Source organism: Bubalus bubalis, chromosome 6 (assembly GCF_019923935.1).
Source record: "Bubalus bubalis isolate 160015118507 breed Murrah chromosome 6, NDDB_SH_1, whole genome shotgun sequence".
In the NCBI taxonomy this organism is placed as follows: domain Eukaryota; kingdom Metazoa; phylum Chordata; class Mammalia; order Artiodactyla; family Bovidae; genus Bubalus; species Bubalus bubalis.
In genome coordinates, this window is record NC_059162.1 from 16,116,588 (window position 1) to 16,129,599 (window position 13,012).

Genomic DNA, 13,012 nt, shown 5'->3' on the forward strand with positions numbered 1-13,012 from the left:
CGTAACAACAGAAAAGGTTAGAGATTTCCAAGACAGGTCAGTTTGAAGAAGTGGGAAAGCTGTGACCATACCTATAACTGAGAGCCGTGAGCAAGGTGGTGTGAATTATTTTCAGCAGTTCAGAGAGGTTGAGAGCTGAGTTCAACTAGGAGAGGAGTTGTGCAAGATATGACTTAGTGAGCTAAGGGAATTAAGGTAATTTGAATGAAGGCAGTTATGGTTCTGGAATCTAAGCTAAGAAGGGAAGTGAGGGAGTAGAGTGTTGAAAAGTTGAAGAAGTGGTAGGGGCAGTGTTTTGAGTCCCAGTGTGCCTGATTGTTAGACTGGGGGTTTTAGAGCCTTGCTACTCAAAAAGTGGTCCCAGGACTAGGGGTGCCAGTGCCACTTGGCACTTGTGGCATGGCGCCACAGTTCTCAGGCCCCAACCCATATGCACTCAATCAGCATCTCTGCAGGTAGCGCTCAGCAAGCTGTTTAACAAGCTCAGCGGTGACTCTGCTGCTGCTAAAGCTTGAGAACTGCTCTTCTAGAGTAAGAGAGCTGCAGAGAAGTGGTGATGGGCAGCGTGGGATGCTCCAAACGGATATTTTGGAGATGTTCAATTATGAGCCATGACAAGGTCTGAGATATAATTCAGGGAACGGGAAACTGTGACCGAGTGAAAGGAAAGGTCACTGAAGATAAATGGTCTGGGAAATAAGGGGTCAGACTCTTAAGACAGATCATTCAAAGGACGCAATCTGAGTGTCAGTAAGAGAGAAAGACGGTGAGTCAAACACTAAAGTTATCAATGAATAACAGGGCATAACAGTGAGAATGCCAGGTGACTGCAACCAAGAAGGTCAGTATGTGGCGTAATCTGACAGCCTGCCCTTCCAAGAGAGAGGGTTTAAAGAGAAAGGAAGAAAAACAGTTTGGAACTAGCAAAGGGAGCCACCTCTGGCACTCTTACTGTTGGAGATTCTAACCCACCTCTCAACTCCCATCTCCAACTTCTCCAGCCTTGGCTGACCTTGTTAATTGCCTGCCAATAGGCATTCCCTCTTCCCTTGCTGACAGATTCCCAAGTTTAGCAACAGTGTGCCTATTTTAAAAGCTACATTTTCCAGCCTCCTTTGCACTGAAGGTCACCAGTTGCAGCTCTCCCTGACAAAATGTAAGCAAAATTGTGATAGGGTTCCTGAGAATGTGCCTTTTATGAGAACACAGGCTCTGGACCCTCTGCTTCTCCCCCTCTTCCCACCTGGAACCCTGGTTAGCATCATGGAGTTCCCATACCACCCTTGGACCCCCTACTTTCTGAACTCCTACAGCAAAGAAAAGCAAATAGCTTTGTTTCTGGTTCACCTTCACCTACATAGAGCCTGCTTCATTGGAGGGAAGCTCCTGGAGGTTAGTCATGGGCCTTCTCTGCCCACAAAGGAAGCCCCCACTAGGCACTGCCCCACCATTAACTCTCGTGTTCCCAGACCTCATACTTATTTCCCTGCCAGGAAGGATCAGGTTTTACTCACTTTTGTCTTCCTTACCTTCCACACCAGCAGCCAGAACAAGGCTATGCAAACAACAGATACAATTGTTTGCTGCGTTAAACAAGTAAAAACCTCAATTTCAGTAACCCAGGTGGAAAAAGCCCTGACTGAATTGCCTAATAACCCTTTTTGTCCTTGCCAAGAATACAGCCTTCCTTTCATTTCAAAGTTCCAGGTTTTCTATACCAACCTTGCTCCTGACTGTTAGAGTCATAAAGTTCCCTAATTTCATCCCAGCCCCTGTTTTGTCCACTGTTTAAGATGGGACAGAAAGAGAGAACAGAAAGCAGAGTCATCTAAGCTCTGAAGAGTGACCACAGGTGGGCTTCCCTGGTGGCTTAGTGGTAAAGAATCAGCCTGTCAATGCAGGAGACACAGGTTTGATCCCTGGTCCGGGAAGATCCCACGTGCCATAACTACTGAGCTTGTCTTCTAGAGCTTGAAAGTAACAACGACTGAGCCCACATGTGCCACAGACCCCATGCCCCACAAGAGAAGCCCCTGCAATGACAAGCCCATGCACTGCAACCAGAGACTAGCCCCTGCTTGCCACAACTACAGAAAAGCCCGTGTAGCAACGAAGACCCAGCACAGCCAAAACTAAACAAATAAAAATTTAAAAAAAAAAAAAAAAGTGACCACAGAGCAACCCTGAGAGTAGAGAGGCCAGGCACCTACCAGAAGCTCCTGGGGCCGCTCAGTCACATCGGGGGTCCTCTTGGGAGACCTGTTATTGGAATTCACGTACAGTTTTCGCTTGTGGAAGAGCTTCCCATTCAGTGCCTGGATCGCAAGTGCCACTTTCTGCATAGAGCCCAGATCTACGAATGCGAAGCTGCAAAGGAAGGAGAGGGCAGCTCTGAGCCCAGCTCAAACAGAGCCGCAGGGGGGTGCCGAGCCGAGGAATGGTCTCCTCTTCCCTCTGTGGGGACAGGAGAGAGGCTGGGCCACTTCTAACACACAGGGAGGCCACCAGGACACCCAGGTTTGGGCTGGGCAGTGGGGGAGCTGGTCCTGGGGTTCCTGGGGACCAGGAGACATGCGCTGACCCTTTCACCATATACCATAGGGCATGGCTCTGGGTTTCCTTCATACTGCTCCCCATGGAAGTTCAAAGTCCTTTTACTGCCTTGAACATAAGAAAGGAAAAATATGAGTAGGTCCCAGATTTCAGGGGCAACCAAGGCTGAGGGAGGTTCACTAACTTACTTCGAGTCAGAAAACAGAGAAAGGACAAGACCAAAAGTAAACCCAGGGCTCTGGACTTCTAACCCAAGGTTGTATGGATAAGGTAGTATTAGCTGCCGAGTTGGAGGGTTAAATGTGGAAAGGGGGTTTCCCAAACGTCCCTCTGCCAAGTCACAGTGGGCGTGGCTTTGGGAGTTGTTAAGCTGGTCTGCAACATCAGCGCATCAGCAAAATGGACAAAGAGGAAAGGAGTTGCTTCCCAAAGAAAACAAAGGAAGAACAGTCATTACCATCTGCAGCCATTCTGGACTCGGTGGACATGGAGAGGGCTGAAGTCCTTCAGTAGGCACCGAATCTCCTCCTGCAATGGCGGGGTTTAAAAGTGATACAGAGACCTGAAGACGAAACTGACAGCTGGCTCTCAAGGGTGCAGATCCCCAGCCAGCTAGGCTGTTATCAGCTGAACAAATACTTAAGGAGAACCAATGATGTGCTGAGTGTGCCAGGCTCTGTGCTCAGCGATGCAAATACAGAGGCAAGAAGGCTGTAAGCGCTGCCTTCAACTGCAGTTCAACAGACGTGTGGGGCCCTGACAAGACCATCAAGGAAACAGGTCATTTTACCAGAGGGTATGAAATTCCATGAGGAAGTACAGAGGCCTCCGAGAGAACAGTCTGGGTATCTAACCCAAATTTGGAGAGAAAAGAAGTGGTCGGGGTGGGCTCCCAGGTGGAAGTGACTTTCAATTTATTAGGAATCTCTAGGCTATCTCCCTTTCATTGCTACCTAGGCGGGAAGGCACTTTTAATTGAGTCTGCTGACTCAGTCCTGTATTCATGGCAACTTCCCTTCGTTTCTTTCTTGACACGTCCGACAGCAAACATGAGCTACCCACAAGCCTTATGCCAAGTGTTACAGGAGATATGAATTTGAACTTGACATAAGTCTTGGACTCAAGGAGCTTAGAGTTCATAAACGCGTGATCTCTGTTTAACGGATGGGGCAGAGTGACGGCTAAGTCAAGTCCAGAGGGGCAGCGCATGGAGGGAGCACACTCTTCTCTGGTCAGCTGCTGATCGAGCTGTCTGCCATGCCTGCTCTATAAGGCTCCCCACCCCTACCAACCACCCCAACTTTCCTCACTGCAGCCAGGCCTCTACCGCCTGGGGACACAATCCCCTCCCCTGGACATCTCTCCATCTAATTCTCAACTCTCCCTCCTGCCTGCCCTCAGGCTCCCTCTCCCATGGATCCTAGTCCCACTCCCACCCCTGGGCTCCAACCACGACTGCCCTCCCTTTTTTGAGATAAAATCTACCCAACCCTGATGCCCTTTTGAGCAACACCCTATTTTTTCTCTTTTTCTGCCAAATGTGTAGAAAGAGCTGTGTCCGCCTATTGCCTCTGTTTCCTCCCCGCCCACTCCCTTCTGGCTGCAGCTTGGCCGCTGTTCCTGCTCCGCTGAAAATGCGTTCTTGCAGGTCACGGATGCGCTGCCCACGGCCGTAGCTTCCCCTCAGGCCTCCGTGTCAACTCCTACCTGCATCTCCCCCCTTTCGCCTTCCCCAGCTTCTCCACTGGCCGTTCCCACTGCAAATCCCACACCTGTGATGAAAACTAATGTTTCCCGAGAAAATTCTACTTCGGGAAAATGTATATTTATACCATCTTCTGTTATTACCAATCTAAAGTCACTTTGTTGGCAAGGGAAGAGAAATGCATAATGTATAGCTCATTTTTCCGAGTCTTCATATTTATATTACATTTAAATTCAAATTTTCTAATTTGCTTTTACTTTTAAATATTTAATGTTTATTACACATAAATCTACAAGATGCTGAGCAACAAGCAATTTGTGAGTTCAAGCAATATGTGCTTAGCATTTTCAGTTTATAAAGCACTATCATAGGCCTTATTCCATTTGATCTTTAAAACCACCCTATGAAGTGTATATTATTATTGTCCTCGTTCTCAAATGCATAAAATAAAGATCATCGAGATTAAGTGACTGCCTTAAGATTACACAGCTAATTTAGAGTCAAGATTTGAACTCGAGGCTTCTAACCTCAAATCCTGCATTCTTTTCATGATATCATGCAAAACGACACCTTTCTTCTGGTCAGATTTTGCTATTATTAAAAGGGAGAATTCCCGGGCAGTCCAGTGGTTAGGGCTCTGTGCTTTCACTGCCGAGGGCATGGATTCAATCCCTGGTCAGAGAACTAATATCCCCAAAGCCATGTGGTACAGCCAAAAATAAATCAATGAATAAATGATGAAATAAGAGAAAACTCCCATATTTTTGTGCCTTCAGTGTCAGGAAACCACAGCCTTGGGCCAAATCCAACCCACCACCCTTTTCCTAAGTGTTACTGGAGTGCAGCCACGCCCGTTCATTTACGTATTCTCCATGGCCGCTTTCATGGCCCAGCGGCAGAGCATCTGCAACAGGGGATTATGGCCTGCAAAGCATAACACCCTACTATCTGACCCTTTGGGGCTTCCCAGGTGGTGCTAGTGGTAAAGAACCTGCCCGCTGAGAAGCTGGTTCAATCCCTGGGTTGGGAAGATCCCCTGGAGGAGGGCATGGCAACACACTCTAGTTTTCTTGCCTGGAGAATCCAGTGGACAGAGGAGCCTGGTGGGCTACAGTCCACGGGGTCACACAGAATCAAACACGACTGAAATGGTTTAGCATGCACGCATCTGACCCTTCACAGAAAACTTGGCAAACCCTTCTCCTACAGCAATGATCCTCAATTCTGATTGCACATAAGATTCAGCTGGAAAGTCACTTAAAAAAAAAAACAACTACCTACCAGAGTGATGCCTGGCCCACCCCAGGTAAACAAAATCAGAATCTCCGAAGTTGAGATTAAAGCAGTATTTTTAGCAATATTTTTTAAAAGATGATGGCAATATGCAGCCAAGGTCAAAAACTACTGTTCCCTGGTATCAAACTGATTTAGGAAGCACTCATTTTCAGAAAATGTGCTCGAGTGTAAGAAGAGAGAAGAACTACCACCACTACCACATACATACAAATACAAAAGAAACCTGCTGACTTCTTTTCATCCGTGGTTCATCAATCAGTGCTATCAGTGAGGTCATCTTAGCAGCAGATGTTGTTCTTATTGAGAGTTAGCACAAGGAACTACGAAAATCTAAAGGCATAACCAAGAACATTATTTTTCTGCCCCTTAATAGTTCAGTTTGTTTATTTAAAAATTTTTTTACTATAGATTTGACAGGAAGCTTAATACTTTAAAATTGCCTCATATCCCTTAGGGTATCTTTTACATATCATTTTAAATAATGAAAATTAGTTATTAGGATATTTTAATTACCAAAGCATTAAATGTTTATTATAGAAAAGTTTGAAAATACAGACAAGCAAAATAGAGATATCACCCATAATCTTACCACCAAAACATGAGTACTGTACATAGAGACTAAGGGATCATACAGTATCCTCTGCTTCATAACCTATTTCACTTATTAATACACTCCTTTCAATCAATCATTACAAAAAAAATCTACTGTAGCTTGCCAATAATTATGGCAGGAGCATTTATGGGCCACTGACTTCATGCCAGACAGGCAGAAGGTTATGGCAGTTACCTGCATGCTAAATGATTCCATATCCCCTGGACAGCAGTGATTTAGCAGCAGGACAACACCAAGCTGGTGTTGGTAAGGATAAAGGAATTCTGCTGCTGATGCTGCTGGCAGGAGTGGGGGCCTCTCTCCCCTCCTGGCCCAGCCGTGTGCACCGTGTGGCTCTGGCCCCACACCCAGGTGAGGTCCTAGAGACACGCATGTAGACATGCGTACAAGTCAGTGCACTGAAGCTCTGTTTAAAGTGGAAAAAGGACTTCCCCGGTGGCACGGTGGATAGGAATCTGCCTGCCAATGCCAGGGACACGGGTTCGATCCCTGGTTGGGGAAGACCCTGTATGCCATGGAGCAAGCCCATCTGCCACAACTACTGAGCCCTTGCTCTAGAGACCAGGAGCTGCGACTACTGAAGCCTGAGCACCTAGAGCTTATGCTCAAGAACAAGAGAAGCCATCACCATGAGAAGCCTGCACATCAAAACTAGAGAGTAGCCCCCGCTCCATGCAACTAGAGAAGGCCCGTGCGAAGCAACAAAGACCCAGCACAGTCAAAAATAAAGGAAGAAAAGAAAGTGGCAAAAACTGGGAAACATTTAACTTGAGCCATGTGATTTGACATTTCTGCAGATAAAAACTGGTCAAGTACCAGCACTTTCCTATGATCCAAGCTAAGCATCTGAATGTTTATTGGCATCGTATGTATGTGCCAACACAGATACATTTTTTAAAAAATGTATGAAATGATAAAAGTCATAGAGAAGAGAAAACACACAGAGAGAAAGGGACCAACATCGGTATCCCCGTCACCTGAGCTCCATTCCTCCCAGGACACACCCTGGACCCCACTATTACCAAGGACCGCCCACCTCCAAACGGCAACTTCGAGTCCCTGCTCTCCAACCACCTTCCTTCTCACACCTCTAGCTCCCCAGCTCTCTTCTCTGGGTCTGTGATCCTTCAAACTCTGCCACTTTCCCACCATCCTGAAAACTCCCGACCCTATCCTGACTCTCTGGCCATCCGTTCTGCCTCACCCTGCCCCGCCCCACCGGCCCCTGCCTTCCTCTTTCCACTGTGGTTGATCACTGACTGTGGGTCATTTCCTGGTTCAGTGCTTCTGGCGTTCCTACTACATATTCCTAATCATCAACTGCCAGCCTCCCCAACAAAACTACTGCAGTCTACTTCCACTCAGACCTTCCTTGCCCTCTTTCTACTCAGCAGATAACCCCGATTCTTTGCTGAGGAGAGACAAGCAATCAAAAGGAACACCCAGCCCCTGCCACGACATCAGTCAACCTCCCTGTACCCACGTGCACCCCTCTACATAGAAGGCCCGTCCTTGCTCCAGACAACCCCTCTTAACCTTCTCAAGGTCTTTCATACTAAACTATCTCCCCTTTTTCCTGCATTAACTACCCTCCCCACTGGGTGGGCATACAAATGAGCTCTAATATTTACCATCTAAATACTTAAAGACACGTAAGTAACACCTTTGACCTTACAACCCCCTCCTGCTCCCACCCCGCTTCCTATCCTTCTTTGTTACAAAAATCCTTGAAAAACTTGTCTGTACTCACTGTCCACTTCCCTCTAATTCATTCAACAAATGATTATTAAGTGTCTACTGTGTGCTAGAAAATGTCTTTCGTGCTGTGAACAAGGTACCCAAAAGCTCTCCCCTCCTGGGGCTGATCTTTTTTTTTAATTTTAAATTTATTTATTTTTAACTGAAGGATAATTGCTTTACAGAATTGTGTTGGTTTCTGCCACAAATCAACATGAATCAGCCATAAGTAAACCTATGTCCCCTCCTTCTGAGCCTCCCTCCCCATCCCACCCCTCTAGGTGGTTACAGAGCCCTGGTTTGAGTTCCAAGACATACAGCAAATTCCCACTGGCTATCTATTTTACATACGGTCATGTACACTTCCATGCTTCTCTCTCCATACATCCCACCCTCTCCTTCCTCTGCCCTCTGCCCCGCCCCCCCCCCCCCCCCGTGTCCATAAGTCTGTTCTGCGTCTCCATTGCTGCCCTGAAAATAATTTCAACAGTACCATCTTTCTAGATTCCATATATATGTGCAAGTATATAATGTTTGTTTTTCTGACTTACTTCACTCTGTATAATAGGCTCTAGGTTTCCACCTGTTATTTATTTATTAATTTGGGTGCACCAGGTCTAAGTTGCAGCACACAGGATCTTTGATTTTCCTTGCAGCATGAGAAGTCTTATTTGGAACATGTGGGATTAGTTCCCTGACCAAAGATTGAACCCAGGCCCCCTGCACTGGGAGTGTGGAGTCTTAGCCACTGGACCAGTAGGGAAGTCCCTCCTGGGACTGATCGTATTTAGGAAAGACAGATAATTAATTAAAATCAATGAGAAATGTGCATGGTGAGTTCAACGGTATTAAGCAGACATATTAAGTCAGAGAGGTGACTTATCAAACTACAAACAACAGACAAATGTCATCAACTGTCTCAAAAATATCTTTTAACGACTGTTTTGTCGCAGTCAGGGTCAGAACAAGGTCTACTTATTCTGTTTGGTCATCATTTACTCTTAGGTCTCCTCTAAACGTCTTTATATCAGATCTCCCTGCTTTAATTTTTCCATGACTTTGACGTGTAATATAGACCAGGTCAGCTGTTCTGTAGACAAGAGTACTGCTTCCTTATTGTAAGCGTTTAACTTGATCTTCTATCCCCACCCCCGTTTCCTTTAGACTAGAAGTCAGCCATGGAGCTTTCACATATAGGTTATTATTTACATTTTTGGCTAGAATACTTTACAGATGGTGTGAGATCTTCTTCACTAATATGACATCATTTTAGGAGACTTACACCTGGTTGTCTCACTTTAGGTGACGCTAAATTAATCAATAAATTCAGACAGGGACTTCCCTGGCGATCCAGTGGTTAAGACTCCACACTTTCACTGCAGGGTCAGGGGGTCAATCCCTGCTCGGGAAACTATGATCCCACATGCTGCAAGGCTCAGACAAAAACAAACAAAACACAAATTCAGACAGTAACAGCCTGATCCTTTCATTATAAAACCACCCATCAATATTTTATCTAATGAATCTACCAAGCTCTGATAACCCCCGTCTGAAACAGGTATTATGGTTTACAAAATGATGATTTTCAATCGTTTCCTTTGCATTTATGAGCTAGAGCTCCTCTGGAAAGAACTTTCTCTCATTCACTAGTGTTAGTCATTTGCCCTGAAATGGCACTGGTGTTGGAAAAGCAAGATAAACACTTAACCTTTTCCTTTAATTAACAAGTTTTATATTACTGAACTATTTCTTGCTATCTTCAATGTGTCCAGTGAGTTTATGTATTATTTCTTTAGGTATCACTACAAATCATTGCTTTTTATCACTAGTAAGTTCTAATCAAAGGTAGTCATTAGTATTTTTGAAACATGAATTGTCCCATTTTTTGGCCCACGGGACCCTCTTTTTGCTTGTTCTTATGTCTTTTTATTTGGAAACTTTTAAACATGTATCAGTTCAGTTCAGTCACTCAGTCGTGTCTGACTCTTTTAGACACCATGAATCGCAGCACGCCAGGCCTCCCTGTCCATCACCAACTCCCGGAGTTCACCCACACTCATGTCCATCGAGTCAGTGATGCTATCCAGCCATCTCATCCTCTGTCGTCCCCTTCTCCTCCTTCGCCCAATCCCTCCCAGCGTCAGAGTCTTTTCCAATGAGTCAACTCTTCACATGAGGTGGCCAAAGTACTGGAGTTTCAGCTTTAGCATCATAACTTCCAAAGAAATCCCAGGGATGATCTCCTTCAGAATGGATTGGTTGGATCTCCTTGCAGTCCAAGGGACTCTCAGGAGTCTTCTCCAACACCACAGTTCAAAGGCATCAATTCTTCGGCACTTAGCTTTCTTCACAGTCCAACTTTCACATCCACACATGACCACTGGAAAAACCATAGCCTTGACTAGACGGACCTTTGTTGGCAAAGTAATGTCTCTGCTTTTGAATATACTATTTAGGTTGATCATAACTTTCCTTCCATGGAGTAAGCGTCTTTTAATTTCATGGCTGCAATCACCATCTACAGTGATTTTGGAGCCCAAAAAAATAAAGTCTGACGCTGTTTCCACTGTTTCCCCATCTATTTCCCATGAAGTGATGCGACCAGATGCCATGACCTTAGTTTTCTGAATGTTGAGCTTTAAGCCAGCTTTTTAAACATGTATAGAAAACAGTATAACAAATTCCTATATACCTGTCAGCCTTAATTCAAAAAAAAGGGAGCAAATAAGGGCACCTGTTCCCTGTTTTCACTCCTTCATGCTATAGCATGAGTTCCCAGGAAAGCCTTGCCCGGAAAAAAATTCTTAACTCAGGGACACCCTGATTTCATCTATACCTCTCCCTACCATTAGGCTATTCTGAAATAGCCAAATTTCATCACCTCATCACTACATCTGTAAACATTCCAGCACATAGCTCCAAGGAAAAAGTATCTCACCTCAAATTACAACTTCTCCCTTCCCTTCAATCAAACCCTAATAGCCTTTGAGAGGTTTCTAGCTTTCTGGCATGTAACAGCTCCAAACCTGGAATCTAAGAAGGTATAGTTCCTTTCAGTGGGGAATGGTATTTAGTGAGCAATCTAGGATCTTATTGCCACTGGGAGTTAAGAGCACCAAGGTCTTTCAACCAGCAGAGTTAGGAGATATGCATCTTTGAAAGGGAAATAATCATTGTAATCATGGATTCTAATTCCTATAGAGCTACAGATGGTTTTTATTTATCTTATGCTGAAAATCTTTATTCCTAACAATACTAGTTATTATATCCTACTTTAAATATATAACAGGTTCAAATACTACCAGGATTACTACAGACAGCAAAATTATTGAGCAAAGTTTAAGACTTCTTTGCAGTTCTTTTTATGCTTGTAATATATCCTACTGAGGATACACAGTCAAAATATCATATTCTAAGGTCAATTTGAATAATTATATTCTCTGACACCACTAATTATATCACTAGTTTGTTCCCGGTCTTATTCAATTTGAATAATTCTATTCTCTGACACCAAACTATATCACTAGTTTGTTTTCAGTTTTTAGGGAGTGCTTTTTTAATAGATCACTTTGATTCTGTTAATTATGAAAACATTCATATATTTTAAAGTCAAAACAATAACACAAGGTAAATTCATAAACTGTCCCTCCAAAAAGAGGGGATACATGTACACATAGAGCTGATGCACTTTGCTGTACAGCAGAAACTAACACAGCAATAAACTCCAATAAAACAATAACTCCGATAAAAATTAATTTTTAAATTTTTAAATAAATAAACTAAACTGTGCCTCCATTTCCCTTCTATCATTTTTCCTTCCCTCCCCCAGAGGTCACCATCTTTATTCCCTTTTTATCTTTCCACTGTTTATTTTGGCAAATTTAAAGAGCTATTCCATTCTCTTCCTCCCTTCTGATGCAAAAGACTGTTTGATTCTAGGTGTATTTTTATACCCGCTGACAGATTGAATGTGAAGTGTGAAAAACATGTGAGATATGAAACCAGAATATTTCCCAGGTTTTGGGCCATTTACTGAGATGAGGAAGACTGTGGGAGGAGCAGGCTGGACACGTTAAGTCTGAAATGCCTATGAGTTGCCCAAGTAGAGATAAGGACTAGGCAACTAAATAGACAAGTTCAGGGTTCATGGGCACGGTACAAGCTGGGGATACAGATAACTGGTCCTAATTTTCTACTACCACAATCATATCACCTGCACTCATGACACTTATCTCCGCCTTTCCCATTCTCGTGTCTTTCTTTCTCCTTGCCCGCTGCACTGACCAGGACCACCACAATGTTGACAGAAACAGCAATAGCCGGTATTCATATCTTGTTCCTGATCTCAAAGGGAAAGCTATCAAAGTTCTGTCCCTAAGTATTGCATTTGCTATACATTGTTAAGTCCTTAATCCATCTAGAATCCATTCAGTGTATGTTATAACGTAAAGGTCCAATTTCATTTTTCTTGTATGGATAAAGAAACATCTCAGAACCAGTTTACTGAATAGTCCCTTCTTTCCCAACTCATCTGCAATGCCACCTGATTATACACACCAAGTTTTCATATACATGTAGGTCTATTTCTGGACTTTTTATGGTTCATATGTTGGCAATTAGCAATGCATCCACATCAAGGTCATCATTATTACAGTGGAAAATTTACTCTCCTGTCTCCCTTATTCTTCCTCTTCAAAAAAGGTGTATTTATTCACGGGACATGTTCTGTTTCGTGTAAATTTTAGCATCAGTTTGTCAAGCTCTTTGAAAATCCTTTGGGTATTTTGATCACAATGGTATTGAATCTATATATCAATTTAAGGATCATAAAACTGACTCTTCTTATCCATCTCTTTGTTGAAGCCTTCCTTAATGTCTTTCAGTAAAGCCTAATTTTTCTGTATCTATGTCTTGCACAACTTTTATTAATTTCTAGCTCTTTGCATTTTTTCCCCTCTGTATAGTAATACAATTGACTTTTGTATATTTATCTTATATTCAACCACCTTAACTATCAATAATTCTAACATATCCAAGAGTCTTCTGAGCTTCAACTTAGACAACCATCTGCAAATAATAATGTTTTTTCCTTTCCAATTCTAACACCT

General features: G+C 43.7%; 1 protein-coding gene across 10 annotated transcripts in view; it reads right to left on the reverse strand.

Moving 5' to 3' along the window:
* The window catches only part of TDRD10 (tudor domain containing 10), a 53,340-nt gene that overhangs the window by 28,780 nt on the left and 11,548 nt on the right, over window positions 1-13,012 (reverse strand). For all 10 annotated transcript variants that reach the window (XM_044944305.2, XM_025287751.3, XM_025287750.3 and 7 more), the window contains 2 exons: window positions 3,011-3,081; window positions 2,211-2,367 (listed from right to left, as the gene is read on the reverse strand). In XM_044944305.2, coding sequence (XP_044800240.2) covers window positions 2,211-2,367; window positions 3,011-3,081 — 228 coding nt within the window. The remainder of the gene's footprint in view (window positions 1-2,210; window positions 2,368-3,010; window positions 3,082-13,012) is intronic.